This window comes from Diorhabda sublineata, chromosome 5 (genome assembly GCF_026230105.1).
Source record: "Diorhabda sublineata isolate icDioSubl1.1 chromosome 5, icDioSubl1.1, whole genome shotgun sequence".
In the NCBI taxonomy this organism is placed as follows: Eukaryota; Metazoa; Arthropoda; class Insecta; order Coleoptera; family Chrysomelidae; genus Diorhabda; species Diorhabda sublineata.
Genome location: NC_079478.1, coordinates 12,065,569 through 12,087,156, shown reverse-complemented (window position 1 = coordinate 12,087,156; position 21,588 = coordinate 12,065,569). Strand labels below are relative to the sequence as shown.

At 29.2% G+C, this 21,588-nt stretch overlaps 1 protein-coding gene across 1 annotated transcript in view; it reads left to right on the top strand.

Moving 5' to 3' along the window:
- Positions 1 to 21,588, top strand: part of LOC130444139 (teneurin-m) — a 794,904-nt gene that overhangs the window by 698,108 nt on the left and 75,208 nt on the right. The window contains exon 4 of the mRNA XM_056779175.1: positions 16,532 to 16,708. Coding sequence (XP_056635153.1) covers positions 16,532 to 16,708 — 177 coding nt within the window. The remainder of the gene's footprint in view (positions 1 to 16,531; positions 16,709 to 21,588) is intronic.

Sequence of the window (21,588 nt, the reverse complement as noted above, 5' to 3'; positions counted from 1 at the left end):
CGCAACTTTTTTTGTTAATCAAAAGTAGTAAGTATCTCTGGAAATATTTTTTTTCTTCATCACACTTTTAATTTCTTTGTCAATACTTCTTCTGTATTAAACCAGAACTATTATCTAGCTATTAAAATATGAGAGAAACCGAATGGTTTTATTAGGTGTCCACAATTTTTATAGCTATTTATTTTCGGCTATTTATTTTTCTTTGAAGTTCATCATTATTATGTTGTTTGTCATTCATAATCTAACCGATAAATCTTCAGCTCCATTCGCAACGAACTAGCATATAAAAATTTAATGTAATTCATTATCTAACCAATAAATATTCAAAAAATCCAGTACGGCCTAACCTAACCTAGCCTATAAAAATTCAAAATGTAACCAATAAAAATCAACAACGATTTCTATAGCAACCAGAATCAATAAACTTAATATTTCAAGCGTCAATTTGAATATTGATATTTGATATCGATCAATTTTTTTATGAAATAACAAAATTTAGAACACTCAACTAATTAATGTATGTGTGTAATTATTATTATTGTTATAGCTTGTACATATATTAGAAATGGTACACTTTGCTATTTAATGTCGTATGTGTAAATATGAATATATCTTAGTTTTCCTTTTGATGGGAAGAAAACTCCATCACTATCACTATACTAAGTGATACGTAAATGATGTTCTTAATCACATTATTGTGGTATAAGATTGATAAAAACTTGTCGATAGCCATAAATACTAGACGCATCAATTTGGAAAAACGGGGTGTGTGTTAATGAAACTTCAACAGAATAAAATTGATTTCTTCCGAATAATCAAATGATTTTTTCACGAAGTAACTTCCTCACGCAATAACCAATCCACTCCCTTAAAAAATTCCTTGACTACTATCAAAAATCATCGATATAACACGCACACAAAGAACATGTGTTTCTTCTATTTCCCTCCCCGCCTATGTGTTCGAAAAGAGAGCCCACCCTGCAGCTTAAAGATGCTATTTTGACCTGGCTACCGTCCCATTACCCCAGTCTGGTGTATAGTGCCCTTTCAGTAGGATCTAAAACTCTCAAACCCGAAGGAGAGCCCGTTCGGCATTCGGTTAAACACGATTCGTGGGATCGTGTGGAAGAGAATCCGAGTTGCTAGTCAGTACGATGATATCGCCTTACGCGTGCGGGCCGTTGCATAGAACAGAAAAAGACGAAGACGATGATCAGTATTCTACTCGTTACTCGCAATGTATGTTAGTGATTTTGGTGGTGTGAAGATGTAACATGTTCAATTTTTGGTGGATTACAGTGATTACGCACAAAAATTTTCAAGTAAATGAGTGATATAATGCGAGAATCTTTTTGTTTGACAACATCTGCGAAATCCCTTTCGCCAATATATCGATTGTTCCTTTCAACTTTCGGGAATGAGAGAAGTAGAAAGCGTTTCCCAGGATTTTCATTGAAAATCTCTTCTTTTACTTAATTTCTCACAAAAAAATGATTTATTTAGAAAAAAATACAAAAGTGATTTGAAATAAGTGTTGAATGATTTCAAAGTCCTTTTATTCAATTTCTAAAAAACTAAAACTGAAAATAAGTATAGAAAGGAGTTTTTTCACAAAAGTTACTTCATTAAAAGATTATTTTTCACAAATTCACAAATTATTCCAGTTTTAATAAACAATATTTCGAGAAGGAAAGCAAAGTATGTCTCAGGAGGTTTTGGTAATATATAAATCCCTACATTTAAATAAAAACTATATTGTTGAATACTAAAAAAAATAAATAAGTAGTAAATTCATTTATTTAGAATTAATATTACAGGCCTTATAAGACGTCATTATCACTATTTGACGATAATAATAATGTAACTAAGATGGTGATTTAGCTATGAAATTTATTTGCTCTAACTGTTAGAAAGCTAAATGAATATCGGAAGATATGCCATACTAAATCTTATATGGTTCTCAAATAATTGAAAATAAGATGAATAGAAGAAAGTAAAAGTTGTTATAGAACTAGAGAAATTATTATCAATTTTTTGAATACATAGAGTTTTTATCACTATGAAGATAGTAATGAAATGGGCCAAAAATAAAATAAAATTTAATTATAAAAGAAATGGTGAGTTTATTTTTCTAATATTAACATCATCATGGATAATGTAGTAAGACGAAAGTTTAACTATGAAAAATATCTTCAACTTCTAGAAAACCAAATGAATATCAAAAGATTTGCTATATCAAATAAAATAAGCTTATGATAAAATATGATAGCTAGAAAAAAGTGAATGTTTTCATTGAAATAGAAAAATAATGGATTTGTTGGAATATGTTGTTTCCGCCTTTATGAACATTCTAATCATATTTGTAGAAAAATAAAATCGAATTTAATTATTTGAAAAATTGTGAGTATATTCAACTAAAATTGAAATTACAAACATAATAAAACGATATTTTCACTAAGTGATAATAATAATAATGTAAAAAGACAAAAGTTTAAGTATGCAAAATATCTTCAACTTTCAGAAAACCATATGAATATCAAAAGAAAATATTGGCCAACACAAATATATAATGCTTAACTTATATACTTTTGCCTTGGTCTGAAATATGATGAATATTATAAAGGAAATGTTTTTTATTGGAGTAAATAAATATTGGATTTGTAAGAACATGTAGACTTTTCGTCATTATGAGGATTCTAATGAAATGTATCAAAAAATAAAATCGGATTATAAAAGAAATGGTGAGTCTATTTAACTAAAATTGAAATTGGAAACATTGTAAAACGATATTTTCACTAAGTGACGATAATAATAATGTAAAAAGACAAAACTTTGAAAATATCTTCAACTTTTATGAATGGATAGAAGAAAATAAATGTTTTTTATCGAAATAGATGAATAATGGATTTGTATGTGTAGTTTTCTTCTTTATAAACATTCTAATGATATGTGTCGAAAAATAAAATCGAATTTAATTATAAAAGAAATGGTGAGTCTATTTAAATAAAATTGAGATTACAAACATAGTAAAACGAAATTTTCACTGAGTGACGATAATAATAATTTAATAAGACAAAAGTTTAAGTATGCAAAATATCTTCAACTCTTAGAAAACCAAATGAATGACAAATGATGAATAGAAGAAAGTAAAAATTTTCTATGGAAATTAATAAATTATGGATTAGCTAAAATATGTAGAATTTTCGTTATCTTGAAGATACTAATGAAATGTATCAAAAATGAAATCGAATTTAATTTTACAAGTTCATTTTTAATAATTAACATGACAGATATTATAGACGATATTTTCACTATATGTTGATAAAATAATAAAATCAGACCAAAATTGAAGTATTTAAATGAATGCTTCAGCTTTTAGGAAACCAACTAAATATCAGATTTGTCATTTCAAATATACTTAATATGCTAACCAGATATACTTTTCACAAAATCTGAAATATAATGAATAGAAGGATTTGGAAGCTCCTTACAAAAATAGAGAAATATAGTTTTCGTCATTCAATGTACAAAGAAATAAAATCAAATTAATTGCAGTTCCACCAAAAGTAATAGTACAACTTAAAATTATAAATTGATATCACTACAAATTCATATTAATCGTATTTCTATCAACTCTATATTCTAAGTATAAATTTTACTAAAATATTTACACACATGTTTGAAAAGTATTTCCAAAAATGTTTTTGTTCCCAGAGAATGTTTTCAAAAGTAATAAAAAGCTAGTGTTTCCAAAGTTTACATTAATGTCTGAATTTAATTTGAAGGATTTATGTGTTTTTAACAACAGACATAATAAACTACTATCCAAAGAAACATGTAATTGGATACGATATACAAAAAATACTGAAACACAAGAACAAAGGATTAAAATATAATTCTTAGAAGAAAATTAATTTTATCAAAGTAAATCGTATATTGCATTTAATATAATGCCTTAACGATTTGAGAACGAAAATTATAAATAAACATAAGTTCAAAAATTGATTAGATTATAGTGTTTTTAATATGATAATAATATTAACAAAAGTGAGACTCGCTTGTAAAAAATATTGGATTCAAAAGATTCAATAATTGATTTATGAATGTTTCAAAAGTATAATCTAAGTCTATTAAATTATTTCAGACATCAAGGAAACATTTTTAGAAGGGTTGAGTTGTATTCTAACAGAATGTATTTCCACCTTTTGGAATATTTATATGAGCTTTGGCCAAATATAATTTTTTTGGAATAATCCTCTATAACTTTGTCAAACAAATGGATTCGATTCTTTAATCAATGCGTAAAGTTCTGAACTCGAGGATACCTGAATTATTTTACAGTTATAGAACAAATCACATTGAATGAATTCTATCTAACTAAACATAACTCTAGTTAGTATGTGTAGTTTTCTATATTCTTAATATTCTCAGCTATTTTTTCAAACGCTTTACTAGCTTTAAAAAGCTGATAATAATATAATCATGTGAAGTGAATATTACTTGACATAGTAATATTTTTTTTAGATTTCACTGTTTCATTTATTATATATAATATAATATATCTGTTCTAACTGAAAAGTTATGTAATAAACGTTTTAGAGAACTACTGCTCTATATAAAGTTTCTGTGAAAGATACTATCATCCCTGCAGAACGAATCTATTTTTTTGTTTTTTCTAATATTTATTTTTTGTTAAGTTAACTTAAATTTTGATTTTGATCTCGACATTTTTCCCTGTATAGATTAAAAATATATCAACAGTAGAGGTCCAAGAACAGAACCTTAGGATACTTCAGATATGTTACTAAACATAAACATTTGAAAGTTGTTCAAAAAATGCTGTTCATTTAAAAAACATATTTACAGAATCGTGGAATTTTACATTAAATACTATTTGATTTTGATAAAATTGATGAATATTTCGAATATTGTAAATATTGACAAAATTTTAACTATAGATTATAATAAACATTATAATAGTATTTTCTAGTAATCGTGATTAATTATTATGAGGTTCTCATAGAAATATGATTCCATAAAATTCGATAACTTCAACCAAATTGTTTTCAACATTTGAAAAACTGATATGAAATGTGTAAATGCATAGGAAGGCTCTAAAGTTTACTATGTTCAAAAATTTTTATCATTGGCTTGTAAACATAACTTTTATTGAAGTATAAAAGTTGTTAAAGCTAGAGAAATATAGTCTGCTTGATTAGGTTTAGATCTTGATCCATTTGGTGCTTCCAAAATAAATTCCGTTATATCTTCTCTTGAAAACATAAAAGAAAGAATATCCGTAATTCATTTGGGGATAGCTCCACTTCTTTAGTCAGTACTCAAATTTCAGGTGGAGTACATCCATTCGAATCTCTTATTTTTAACAATCTAGACCACCAGCAAAAGATTAACAAGTATGTAACAAGTAAGGATGATTCGATTTTTGAAAAAACTCCATATTCCCTATGATTTTTATCAGTTACAAGAACTATTTGTTTACAAATAAAATTCCAGTTGTATAAAAATACTATGTGAACCCCGATAAAAAAATGTATTAATGTATCGCATCCCTTAAAGACAATGATACCTATTTCTGGTATGAAATTATTTTTAATTCCAGTGTACTAAACTATTCTCAATATACTTAACGACTTGTAGTATAAATTGTTGTGTGTGGGTGTTAATCATTTGATTAGGTACAAGTTGATGAACTTGTATAAGTATCAACATCATGATAATGAGAGAAATAAAATTTTATTACAAAAATTTTCCGAAACTACTATTATATATAGGATATTATACATTCAAATCAATATATAAATTATACTTGACTAAATAATTATAATAATATGTTATTCTTCATTGATATAATTTTAAGTTATTAACATAATTTTGATAAAATATAGAAATAAACAAAAGACTTTCACTATGTTTATTTTCTTTATCGTTCAAAAACTACGAGTAGTCATAACTAATAATAACAGCTGGGGTTTTGGAAGCGTCGCGTCGTTCGAATTATTTTTACTCTAAATTTGTATATTGTGTATTATAGATATACTCACCATCACGTCAATGTTAGTTTTAGTAATGTATATGTCGCGATTGCTATCTGCATGTGTGTTTACTTAGTAATGTTTGTGAGAACTTTGGCTATGTCTCAAGTATAGTACAATGTCAGTGTTTAGTGGAATTGTGAGATGCCAAAACAACAGTTCAAATTAATTTCGTGATGTTTCTATTACGACAAACTTCAACTCACTGGTAAAATCACTTTTTATGGTAATAATTACCGATAACTTGATTAAAGGATCCTACTATAAGTTTTCTACACTCATTTGCTTTAATTGTGAAAATTATTAAACCGCATATTGTAATTTTATCCAATATTCTTATTTTGATATATGCATAAGAAATTGTCACTGCTTAATAGCTATAATCTTCGTCATCAGTATCGATCAGTGTTTCTTCAGTTTTTCTTTCCCATTTATATACTTCAACTTTCAATATTTTTACAACGCTGTGACGTTTATATCTGTATTTCTATTTATTCTTTCACATTTTTCTCAATTCTAGCTCAATAGAAATAGCTCTGCAAAATTAACAAATATTTTGAATAAAATACTAAAAACTAAAAATGCTAATTAGTTGCCGAAAACTCAATTATGATCTATCCCAAACAAATACGAGAAAATATTTGTTATGCTTTAAAAAACTAACAGTAACAATAGCTGGATACCGTCTTCTTATTGAAGGTTGGTGACCACGCTTTTAAATACGTCTCTGTCCCTCGCGATATGAAACAATTCTTCGACGATAACATTTGTCCATTCTCTTATGTTACGGAGCCAGGATTTCTTATTCTTGCCGAAGCCTTTCTTTCCCTCTACACTGCCCTGCATTATGTTCTGTAGCAGTAGGTATTTGTCGTTGCGTAAGATGTGTCCTATAAAAGATGTCTTTCTTATCTTAATAATTGTCAACAATTTTCTTTTGCGACCAATGCGTCTTAGTACTTTATCGTTGGTGATTCTGTCAGTCAAAGGTATCTTCAGGAAGCGTCTATAGAGCCACATCTCAAATTCCTCGAGTTTTTTTATCATTTAATCTGGATATCGAAAGTAAACATTTCTGCTAATATGTTGCTAGAGGACCCTACTGAAAAACTGATCTTCATTTCTTTATGCATGGTTTACTGATCAATATTTAGCCTGAAAAATTTCGAGAAGGGATATTTCCACAATATACTCCAAAAATGTTTCAAAAAAACGCGATAATCAGGAGAGAGCTATCACAAAATATTGTCACACAATGATATGAACTCAAAATACGAAAGATAAAACTAAATCATAAACAGAATTTCATATGTTCCTGTCATCTACTGATACTCCTTTAAAGGATAATACAATGAAGATATGGGATGACATGGAGAGGCTTTTCCCAAATTCAATAATTTAACTGTGACCTATTTGCCTACCTATCATAGCAACTTCGGTACCTAGTAAGCGGTTATTCTCTGAAACTGGAGTTACTATCACCCAGAAGAGAAACCGCTTACGGGGCACTAGATTTTTTAAATTATAATTTTTAAATACTTTATTAAAGAATTAATGCATACTTGTTTTCTGTTAAAATAACAAAATGATGTAGAGGGCCAACCGTTTTTCATATTTTGTTAATAATTGCAACAATTGAAATTTAAGAACTAATAGAGTCCTTTAGGAACAAAGTTTAATTTATTTTCTGATACTACTACCAGTTTGAAGTCGAACTAGCATTGTTACTTACATTTTTAGGACAGAATCGAGCAATGTAATCGATTTTTGGCAACTAGTTAGCTACTATTTTACATCTAAGTTGAAGACTACTCATACTCAGAAGAGCTCATAATTAAGTATAAAACGGGGTCCAAACTAGGTAGATCCACCATCGACCAAATATTTAATGTCAAAGAAATCTCAATAAAGGCGTAGAAATATGACGATGATGTTCAACAAATACTCGTGTATATCAGACAGGCTTAAAATTCCATTAACAGAAATAAACGGAATGCTACAGAACATCACAATAGGAGATGACAATCTGGAAAGAGTAACAGATTTCATACACCTGTGTGTACAGCTTATGAAAACATAGAGATCAGAAGATTTCATCAGGCAAATAAGGCATTTATTTAGATCCAGACAAGTACACGTAAACAATAAAGTCAGAATATACAAGAGAATTATAAGACTCGTAATAACATACTGTTGTGCAGAACAAAAAATAAGAAACTGAATAAATAACATTGAAAGGTATTAAGGAAAATATTCATGTCATATCTTGAAATGCGTAGACTAATTGGAAGACCTTTAAAAAGATAAGAAGAAAACCCGTAGCGGACAGCAGCGTAATAGAAGTTAGCGACACATTTTTAACAAATTTTGACCATTTTTAAATAATTTCTGCTCATTTTGTCAGATTTTAAAAGGAAATATATACATATTTTGATGTTACGAACTGCTGAGTTGTTGCGATAAGCAAACCCTCTTAATCAATTTCTTCTGTTCATTTAGTCAACGTCATTTTTTCATTATAACGTCACAAGTTTATAAAACATCAAATTGCAGAAACAATATCTCAACTTTGTAAAAATCAATCAAGGGAATTGATAATTACGAGATAACTTTAATTACGTGTCGAAAGCACGAACTGTCCGATATCGAAGTCAAAGGCCAGTTACATAAAAGCAGCGTTCTCTACTTTGAATTTATTTGTATTTTATCCTTCATTTACATACCACTCAACTTCTCTTTTGATTAAAGAATATAAATATGTACCAATTAAGGTCTCATCTCTAGCCACCATCATGTTTATTTCATATAATTATTTAGATTAATTTCAGGTCGTAAAACCATGTACGAGTTTATGATTTGAACGTTTGAACTTCAACAAAAATCGTTATGCTCATGGATGAAATGAAAATAAAATTTCATAGGAGAATTGAGCGATTTAAGCAATATAGAGAAAATAGATTGAAATCTAGAAATTATAATTTCAGTTTTCCTACTATTTTTCTTCATAACTACCATTTGCTTTCTTCATTGTTTTAAATATTAACAATCTTTAAATTCGTCTTTATTTTTTGGTATTCATTCTGTTATTTTTCTCTTTATACTTAGTGTTTTCAAGATTAGGGACAAAACGTTTAATTAAAACGTATTAATAAATCAGCGTAATTTTGGTTTAGTTTCATTCCAACTTTTACTATCTCAACTCCAATACACCGTGTTCGTGACCTTATTAACTCAAAAAACAGTTTATAGTTTCATGGGGGCACGTTTACCAGATAAAGTTCAGTGTTTTTTGTTTCTGGGTTATATTGGTGTATCCAAGTTTCATCTATTGTGATACATTGCTCGAAATATCGAGATATCCAAACATTCATTCAAATTTTTCATGTCATTAGAAGCATAGAATTACTCACATTTCCTGTGATGGAGTACTTTTGGAATAATATTCACGTAACTTTTCCTCGTTTTCTGCAATTCTTTCAATTGTAAAAAATAATGTTTATTCAACATTCGAAATTATTTTATGTTCATATTCATGCAACACAACGTAGCGAAAGTCTTACCAACTTTTGAAAGGTATTCTGTCAAATCTCACACGTATTTCTATTTTGGTATTTATGCTATCGTTTGTATCTGAAGGAAGCTCTACTGATAAAATATCTAGAGTTCTGTCTTCATCTCTATTCAAGAAGATTCCTCAATACTTGAAACTCACTAGTTCGTATCCGTTTTATGGTATCCAAATTGTCTCTGATTCAACTTTGTAGAGAATATTATTACTTCTGTTTTCTCTCAATTTACCATCAACGTAAAAATATGAAACCGCCCAAATCACTATGCCAGATCTATATTCTTTTAATGAAGCAAAACATTCAAGCACGATCATTTATTGCGAGAGACATAAAATTATACGGTTCTACGTAGAGATAATTTTAAACGTTAAGTATTTTATGTTAGGTATCTTCATTAAGTTTTCGTGCGTGGCAAAGCGTAGCAATTAGTTTGTTATCCTTAAAATGTAAACCAACAATATCAACACCAAATAATAACTGCGTGATCTGTATTTATTTTTATATGCATGTTTTCATTTAGAATGTTTTTTAGATTTAGATAAAACCACCAGAAAGTTTTAATAGCAGTTTTATTAATGAAATTGGAAAAAATTTATCTTCTTCAGAGACTGAAGGTAAACTAATAACTTGATTTACCTATTTTATACTGAATTTTCCCACCAATAAGCCTTCTCCCACGAAAAATAATTCCAGTGGGAAAACTGCCTTGGCGGGAACTTTTACATTTATTACTTGACTATTAATCAAATGTACTACTATGTGCTATTTAAACCGGACAATAACGGATCTCTTAATCTGCCCAATATACTTCTCGTCATAATGACCACAGCCAATTTCATATTTAAAATCCACTCTGTCAAATATTCCTTCCAATTTTTTGTATAAACAGGATTGAAAAGTACCAGAGCAAATTTTTCATTTTGAGTTTGGCAAAAAGAAGTTTTACATAGAGATTTCTTAAACCTATGACGATTAACTAACCTATTCACAATTCTTTTTTCATAACCGTTTAGTACATCTACAACCTCAATGAAGCTCTTTTCCTCATTGTATCTCTCGTTTTTAAGTGGAAAGTGAATTGTACCAGGTAATGGAGACTGGCCATCTTATGTTGGATATAATGAAAAGAATCAGCCGGAATGTACCTGCACGCTTGTTCTAAATACATCAAATGCTAGCTATTCCTAATTACTAAATACTGTTAAAATGGTAACTATCCACTATTTTCTATTTCATAGATAAACTTTTTAGATGGATATTTTGAATTTAGCTCCAAAATGAATTTGTCGACGTTTGCCTTTTTCGTGAAATGAATATAGAGAAAATATCGTCTACATACCTATACTAAACTCTCGAGAACTCGAAACTCTTGTCTGATGTGCTTTGCAAAATGACTGATGAACAATTTAGTTTACCTTCAGTCTCTGATGATTATCGAAACGCACGATAAGTATTATAGTAAAGCAATAATTTCGACTTACTTGGTATAATCATATTTTGCGATATGGGTTTTCAAAACCAAATTAAATTGGTTTGATATTATTGTTATAAACAGACAAATCTAACAAACTAAGTTATGTGTTCAGTAGGCAAAAGTGTGCTGTAAGAATGAATTCGTTTTGTTATTATAATTATATAATTTTTAGTGATTAATTTCAAATGAGAGTACGATATAAAGTTAAGATAGCTCAAAATATATATTATCCTATATTTATCATCATAATCACTACCTATATGTCTAAAAGTCATTTTAAATGCAACTAATTCTTTGAAAACCACCTTTTTGAATTGTCTTTTTCAAATCTTAACACACGGCTATTGTCTAAACTCTTAGGCTTTTTAAATTCTATATCAATCTTGAAAATGTTCAGAGAAAGAAGAATACCGTTGTAGAAGTTTATTTAGAAAAGAATTAACTTGAGTACACTTTTTAATCGAAATAATGTGAGCACTACCTACCTAATTACTTTGTCGTTAGAAAAAAGTAAATTAAAGTAAGTGACAGTATTGTAGCGTGCTTCATGGAGAAAATAAAAGATTTTATTAAATGTAATTTAATAGTAAATTAACCCTGCATTTCTAATTTAAAATATTCATTAATATTTTTTTGTCGTAAATTTGCCTTGTTCAGTTCCTGTTTACTTCAATTTTAAATTTGATTTTATTTTCAATTTTAATAAAATGAATTAAATTTTTAAAGAAAAACGTACAATATCAGGTCATCAATTGACCAGAAACAGAATATCTTATATAATTGAAAGGTCATTTGAAGACGAGACCATTTTTTAAACCGTAGTTTTAGATATAGCCCAGAAATTTGACAAAATCTGGCATGCTAGACTTATCTAGAAAATACAAATGATATTTCCAAAGCAAATTTAGGACCTAATACAATCTCTCAAGATTGTTCCGTATGAAATAAGAAGAAAAATATTCGTCAAGTAAAGATATAAAAGCTGGAGTACCCTAGAGTATAGGCGTTCTGGGGCCTATACTATACTTGATCTATACTTAAGACATCCCAATATCATATATAGACGATACTGCTTTTAGTGCGATAAAAACAAATATTGAATACTGTTCCAAAAAACTCATGTGATCGAGACCTAGACAAAAAATGGAGAATTAAATTGAACGCAAAAAGGCTGTTAATTCAAGAAAATTTAACAATTATCGCATTCAAACAAATAATATTTGGGTATGAATTTGGATTGCGAATAAAAGTCGGTGGAACACGTGAAGAAAAAAGAGGACAGTGTATTTATTAATTACCTAAATAATTTAAGTAAAATTTATTGCTCTATTTTGTAAATTCTAATAAAACTAAAAATAATTTCACTACTGCTATATATTTGAGATATAAGGACTAGTCGTCAATTTTATCATTCTTTCAAGAATTATCAAAAAAACTAATTTTGAAACAGAAGAGACCTAAAATCAAGATTTAGAAACGTAAACATATCAAAAGGTCTAAGAAATAGAAAATTAAAGATATTTATCAATTACTACAATCACTAATCAAATTCCAGCTTAGTTTTTGAAATTGTTAATTTATTTTAGAGACAAACCTCATATACAACTTCATATTTGATGATCACGTTTCTGATTTCGATAATAAAATAATAATAATAATAATAAAAACGTTTTCGATATGGTCCAAAATAGAAGGACTCATATTATATTTATTTATAAAAAATTCCTATCAGCATTCATTTACTTTAATTGGATTTTTTTGTCAATAAATATTTCGGAATCTCCATTTTTTCAATGTACATCAAATAACGTTCGGAATTCCAATTTCCGATTCCAAAAAGGTGTGAAATAGGTCGCATCTTCCAAAGCACATGTACAATTTACTTTTTGGTATAAAACTTCTCTAAGTTCTATACATAAATCTCATTTTCAAACAAACTCTCAACGTCTACAAAGGCGTAACGATTTTCCATCATTGTGTTTAAAAATAATGCTTTGGGAAACATTTAAATGTAAATGCGCGGACTAGATACGACTGGTTTTGTTTTCAGTTGCTGTCAAAAAGTTGTACGACTCTATCGAAAAGAAACGTCTTCATTTTAATCTGTTCTTATTTAGTATATTTGTAAAAAAGATCCGACCTGAGCTAATATAAGATTTGATATAATATATTTACTTAATTGTTTCAATTCAATTATTGGAAATTGAAAAATGTCTCCCAAATTCTTAGCAAAACTCTTTGAGCATGCAATAGATACACACCTGATGCTATTTCTAGCTGTTGATATAGAAACTTGACATTTTGATATGATTGGTTAAGATTTATTATCAATGTAAAAAAAATCTACGAACTTTTGTTATGGAAGGTTTTGCAATATTCATTATTCATTACATTGTTTTTCGTTTGTAGTATTTCTTCGCTTCTCAAATTTAATTTAATTTCATTTAGTTTTTCTTTTTAGATAAAGTGGTTAATCATTAGTATTTATATTGGATCATATTTTATTGTTGATACTTAATGACACAAATTTATCTTCAATTTGTTCAATTCATGGTTGTCTTCATGTATTGTATGGGATAGGAAATAAAAGAAAATTTCACGTTTCATCCGATTGCAGAACTTTTTAATTTCATCTGTAGATATATTTTTCAATTCACAAATGTTGAACCCATGAATTTTAAAAAAATATGTCGATCCCAATTCATTATTTTAACATTCTCTTCAAAGTTACTATGACAAAAAATTCTTTAAGTTTAATTACGTTTCGTAGTTTACACTGATTTGTAAGTTTAATTATTTGTTGACGTACCTCATACATCAAGAAATTACAGGTTTCATTAGACAAACGAAGTTGAGTCTGTGTTAAAAATAAAAATAGTCGTGTGGGCGATGAATACGAGATGTTTCGTATCGATAGAAATAATTTTTATATTAAAAAAATCGGTTACTTCCATCAGTGTATAATATTTGATACAAATTAAATTATTCTACATAATTCGATATATTACAAGATTTTTTGCTAGATACGTATAGAAATTTATAAGAAAATTTTGAGAAACATACTTCTTAATATCAATAGAAGGAAAAAAGTGCTAGAAATAAAATTGATATTGAAGAGAAAATCCACTCTATGCTAATTAATAGGTAAATTTCAAAACCGGACTTACAACCAATTGTGTTGAAAAAGGCAAACCATGTTTGCCAAAAGTCAAGAGAAACGGCTTTCATATCATTTGAATGTGAAGACCAATCGGCTCGTCGATAACATCTACATGATAAAATAACTTTAGAGTGAAAATTCATTCAGTGACAATGTAAATTAGACTATAATGCCTAATTTACTCGTATGTATAAATGTTAATCATATAAGAATTTACTACTGTGTAATGTCAACAAAACCGCTAAAAGTTTAATGAATACAATAAAAACATACTTAGAATCATGAATCGTCTACAAGAACAATAAAACAAAGAGTTTAAAGATGCCGAAATGAATACACAATTGTCAATCAATCAAGAGTGCTACTCTGATTCAAGTAAAAATCAATTTATGATACAATTTTTAATATAAAACTTGCCACAGGGCTGCTTTGAGATCTTTTAAAGAAAGTGAAAGTATTAAGTTAACAGAAGAACAAAGTATTGGTTTTTTTTCCTTCTCAGATATTATTGAATTAAAATTTAATTATTAACACTGTGATACACTCGATGAAAAGTGTTTAAAGGTTAAAAAATTAAATTAAAATTTCATTTCATTGGAAATATTTTAATTCGTTTTGTAAGAAAAGGAAACAACTTACAATCGTTATTAGTGGGATTATAGTGGAAATTAAGTTCGAGGTAGATAATCGTAACAGTCTTCATTAGTTTCTACACAACGATTCTAACGTTGGGTATTCATACCATCCTGGGTAACCATCTAAAATTAACCCGTTTAGAAATACCCCTATGTTATTTTCTATGATAAGTTTGTTTATGTGACTTCATCTCGAGAAATTTAGGAGGTGATACCAGTACTATAGGATGTTTGGACTGACTATTTTGTCAAAAACTTCTACTCAATCAATGAAAAAAAGGACCATTGTTCTCAGCTACTCCAAAACTCTAACATAGAATTTGTTTGGTACAAAACACTTAATAATGATGCCATAGATACGGAAAAAAATTATCAACGTTGTTTACAATCATCACTCCGCTTTCAGAGAGCTATACGCAAATATTCTGGTCTCATCTCTGTAGCACATCAAATGCTTGCTGATCGTTTTTTGCATTTGTTTTCATAGATAAGTGAGAGCTTCCCACCTCATCAGAAAACGCTTGAATGATTAGGTATCAGGCAACTACGCTTGTGCAAACAGACGCCATGATAGGTAACATCTTCTACTGATTCATGCTCTCCTCGAACTGTTTCGCTCATTCACGTAATTTTGATATATACACGTTTCTGTACACCGACTGCAAGCTGCGAAGGTTTTCAGGTTTTTCGTCAGATTCCACTAAATTGAATATATTGTCTGTATTATATGTCAGTAATATCCGCAATACCACTAAACCAGTTTCTTAAGAAAAATACGCACAAAATAAAAACCAAACGTGAAGTAGAACTGAAAAAAAACTCTCGGAACTTAAATGCTACACTTCTTACGTTTCTATTCTAAACTATGAAAAATGTTTAATTCTAGGTAACTGGGGCTACGTTAATATCATTTAGATTGGAACAACCAAAAGATCACTTCTGAGATCAACGAATTAATAACCAATCTAAATTCCTCTCCCTAGATAATGGCTTGAGGATTGAAGCTGAATCTTTCAAATTTTCTACGTGTTTTAAGTGGTTAATCTAGCTCATTTTTAAATAGTGGTCAAATACTTTTTTTTACATGAAAAACGAGACTGAATTCCACTTATATACACCATAAACCCAAAAAGCTCAAATCCTGATTAATGTTAATAAACTAAGGAACAACAGACACAATTTTTTGTCAAGTATTTTAGTTTTCTTTATCAAAAATCTGTCATTTAATAATTATGGACAAATTTAACCGCCTGGAAGCTGGTATCTATACGGAAGCTCTCAAAATATATTGTTTCCAGTATCAATCAACATTTGTAGCCTAGAAAAGAACATTTTCACCATTTTACAAATTTTTGTCAAAAACCATATATCTTTCACAGTCTCAAGTGTTGATTAACGTTTGGAAATACTTATTTTCGTAAATATATTAAAAATGTCACTAAGAATTTCGAAACTTGTACAGGACATGGTCCTAGTTCTTCCAATCAAAAAGTACGTAAGTGAAATTTCAATTTGCATATCGAATAACAAATTCATCAAGAAATCCACCAAAAACACCATGTTATGTCTTCCATCGCCAAAACGATTTGAACAAATATCTTACAAAACCAAATTAATAGTGGAATCGTTTTCTTTCACAGGTTGTCTGTTAGACGGAGTGCCTCGTCCCCCTGATGTACCTCCCAGAAACCCCACAATGAACCGTTTAAACGGGAGGTTAACAACAGCACCTCCAGCAGAATCTGCACAAGATTTCGAACCGTCTTGTCTAGTGAGGACACCATCAGGAAATGTGTACATACCAAGTGGAACAATTAGTGAGTTTTAGTTGGCTTCATTCATATTTTAAAAGGAAAATGTTGGTTCAGGTAGTGACAAGTGCAGTGTTTAAAAAAATAAGTAGAGTGTTTAGAGGATATCATCAGTAAGGTAGTACAATTTTTAACTGATTTTTTCAGAGCATATTTCTATCACCACTTATATTAATATGCCTACTATTTCATTTCGATATATTGGCAAGTCAAATTTTTTATTTGTAGTAGTGATTTTGTTATAAAAACATGATATTATTTACTTTCTATTTAACATGCTAAATAGGTTTAACTGTCCTCTGGAAAATCGTATCCTATAGCTCAGGTTAAATTGGAAGAGGACGATTTAGCAAAATCAAATCACATATTTATTATATTTTATATTATATTCGTTTATCAAATAAACAGAAAATACTAATTGCCTGAAAACTAAAGAATTCAAGTTTTCCCTGTAGAAACAAACAAACCAGAAGACACAAAATAATAAAAGCCGGCGAACCATCTAGTTTATTCATGAATCAGGCAAAAAAATAAATCTGTGATTTGTTAGAATTTCTGATCAACTATTCAGTTTTAACTTCTAATATTCAATATTAAAAAAATAAATATTTCACAATAAACCATGATAACACACAAATGCTGTCATTTCAAATATTCTGAGGTCGTTTTTAAATTTAAATTCATTTCCAATAAACCACAATCTTCGCTTCAAGCTTGCATTACCAACTCTGAAGATAGTGATCCGTTTGAGTTACTTTGACTAGATTTTTTAGCAGGCGTCAATAATGAAGCAGACTGATAATTTTTATATAAAATACGCAATTAAGTTGTATGCAATTGCATACTTATTATCTGATATTTTAATTTTTATGGAAAATTCATTCATTTACAATTATTCCTTTTGTGCTATGACCAGAATAATTCTGTTCAATAATGGAGACACATGAATAAATTTTCTAATAATGTAAAACCGAATTCAATTCATTTAACTAACTAGAGGAGAATGATTGACCATTCATTTTTCTATAGTGTGATTTTTAATAATCCTGAATTGTTTTAGTAAATATCGAGAAGGTTTATCACTCTGATATACATGTGGAAAAACTATAATATGATCGACATAGTATGTTTCTAAGAAAAGCAAAGAAGTTAGTATAAGGATACATAACCTCAAATTAATTTGCACAATATTATAATTGTTGCGTCTAGAAATAGGTAAAATTAAAGAATGTCAAAAGTTGACGACTTCAATTGAAGTAAATAAGTGATTATACGATAGACGTCCGGACCACCATTATCAATTAATGAAATAGATAGAATCTTTGATGAATAACATAAAGGTCCATAGGCATGATACATAGTACAAATAAAACACTTTATAACTCAGGAAGGAACCTCAATTAGGTTTGATCACAATATTTTGAGCGTATGTTATAAGTATTATCAATTATTATTTATACATATAGAAAGAAGAAATGTTGTTTCTATATTGTTTTTCTTTTATTGTTGTATATAACTACGCGTTATGTATAAGAGAGTACCTTAATGTTCATTTTAGAGAATGAATAGGCAGATGATAATTGATTGAGTGGCCCGCACGGTCATGTGACCTAACACCATGTGATTTCTTCCTGTCGGGTCTTTTCAAGGGCCTCTTTTTTGTAATAGGACTACGCACCCTTTCCGACCTCCGAACTGCAATTGAAGAATTCGAAACTCATCGCGGACAGCTTGACAACTCTCCGTTGAAAAACGATGCCGTATCCCTTTTATAATTTAATCCAATAAATTCGTTTTGACGCTGCATTTTTTCCTCTAAATGCAAATTTGTTGCCTGTACTATGCCGACTTCTGTGCTAGTTGAATATATTGAATTTTCCAAATCACCTAAACTTATTATAATATACAGTGTGCCTACTTAAGTTGGAACCATTTGTCTGGTCTGCAAGTTAAAATGAAACCATCAGATATCAATTTTTTAAAGCAGTATTTGTCAAAAAATTTCACAATTCAGAAAAATTTTATAGAGTAAAGTTGTCTTGAATTAAAAGTAATATTGAAATGTGCAATTACAGCCATTTATTATGAAAATTCGGGGTTTGTGATTGCTGTAATTGCATATTTCAATATAACTTTTAATTCAAAACAACTTTATCTAACCTAATCTAACCTCGTATACTGCTCTAAAAAATTGATATCTGATGGTTGCATTTTAACTTCTGGACCATACAGAACTTTTTATCAAAAATAATTTTTTTTCATAAAACCATTAATAAAAAAGTTTTCCAAATTGATCAAAATAAAATATTAAAACCAAAAAATGCATCCATTCCAATTAATTGTTGTAAATTTTATAGAAGATCCACTCACAAACGACAAAACAAAAAAAGAAGAAAATAATGTAAAAGCCGTTGTATATATTTCTCATCAATAAAGATATCATTTGGTAATATGACTAATTCTGGTGCGGTTAACTGTTATTAGATTTCATTTGATGATTGACCACAACGTTCTGAAATCTGATTCATAATGTGACTATATTGTAGTTAACAACAAATTAATTATTCCATCATATCGATCTACAATCAAATACGTCTCATCGTAATTCGTCATCATTTATGATATCTTGGCTCTAGTAGATCACGCCCATATTCACCTAATTAATCCTTCCTAGATTGTTTGGAAAGTGGAGTAATTTGGGGATGAATGAATTACTATTTCGCCTCGTACTTGTACACATATTGTGTATGTTTGACGATTTTCTCTATTGAAAATCAGAAATTTCACCATATGTTGAATTACATTAATTCAACAACTCAATCCACTTTCAGCTATTGTGAGTAATTCGAAATAGGAAGAACATTATTTGGAAACAACAAAGCGCGACAAGGTTATTTACATGCATCAATTGAAAATAATAAGTTTTGTGGAGTCAAGGACATTAACTTAATAATAATAATAACGGCGTTTTATTCTCGATCCTAATTTGATGATAGGCTTAGTAAAAAGCGGTTTTGTAATATGTTTGTTGTGCATCGAGTGTGAACATAAATAGAATTAGTACTGTTGCATGAACTATAATTATTACGATTAGTTTCATTGTTTGTTGTACAGTGTGATATTTTTCCTTGAAATGATCTAATCCAAAAAATTCTCGGAAGAAATTCAGAGTTTTTTAATACATGTGTAGCCTTGTTTATTAATTATAAATTAGAAATCACCAACAGAGTTTTGTTGAATATGATACTAGCGGATTTCGAACGTCTTTAAAACGAAGCGGGCGCGTAACGATCACGCCTCGCACGCGCAGCGAATTCGTTGCGAACACGCAACGAGATCGCTGCGAATAGCAGCCGTTTTGTACTGTCGCGTGCAAACACCAACCCGTGCGCCTCACCTTACTTCAGCCCCTAATGAGACACGATTGTAAGAGGATGTAGGTATGTATCATCATGGTATCATTGGGATATTTGGATATTGATACATTTATAAGTGAAATTCAAAATCGTTACGTAATATGGAACCAAGAAGCAGCGAATTTAGTGATCGTAATTTGAAAAAAAAGGCATCAAAAGAGATTTGAAACACAATAAACAAAAACGATGATTATTCAACAGAGAAAAGAAAGAAAAAATGTTATGATGCTGAGGATAAAATGTTTAAAAAGTTGCAAAGGATGGACGAGAGGATGAATAAAGACAGAAAAAGTGGTGAAAGTGAACCCGAATACAACTTTGCGTTATATCTGATTGATGATTTAAATTCAATTTATCCAGACTAGAAAATGGATGCCAAAATGGAGATCATGGCTGTTTTGAAAAAATACAAGCATATGTCTTAGAGCTATGCTCCAAACTATCCAGGATATTTTAGTCCAGAATCACCCCGGAATAAGTCATTGCAGCCACTTAATTCTTCACCAAATGTTTATAACGAGAACAGCAACGCTGAAGATACAACTTATAAGCTATATTTCTATTTATTTAAAGAAATTTATGAATTAAACAAATCTCACCAAACGAAGCCACTGATCGCAGACTGTCTAGCATAGATATTTCAAAGAAACTGTGTACATACAGCTTCGGCCAATGCATTTATGTTTACGATTCGATGTTTTCATTGGAATTTTATATGGGGAGTAAACATTATATTTCATTTCTTAATTTGGTATGAGTACCCTGCATATTTATGAAATATTGATTGTTCCTCACATGTCTTTTGTCTTCTATTGTCTTCTACAATTGATATGGTAAGAACTATAAAAGCTCTCTTGTTTTTGTAGAGGTCTAGAAGTTGGGTTCAAATGAACATAGTAACACTATAAATTGTAGAGGCTTTTAATTTTATCCCATTGCTCTCAATCTCACTATAAACATCAAACGCCCACACTTGGTATTCATTGAGATATCAAAGCTATTTTACATTTAAAGCTTTATTTGGCAAAAACCCTACTAAATGGTTAATTTCACAAAAATCGTTAGAAAATTAGTAAAATCAAGTTTATTACATTCAACACTTGTTAAGTGATGTAAATGCAGAATAGAACGTTTTGTTTCATATAAAAATTAATTAAATCACGTGATTTTATAAATATTTCCTCATTTTTTTATTGAAGCATGTATTACAATCAAAATCATACCTAATTTCATAAAATTGGACACGATATTGTTCATATCTAAGTAATTACTCTCTGAACTGAATTTTTCGTACTCTTCTGTCTCTCCAGCGGAGATTAATGCAAGTTTTTTCATTTAAAACGTTTCAAGTCTATCCACGTATTGATTTACATGAATCATTTGTTCTGTATTGGAAACATCTGGAGTACAGTCGAATATTATCGTGAGGTATTTGGTTCTTTCAATTTCAATTTCAATAATTCCACTCAT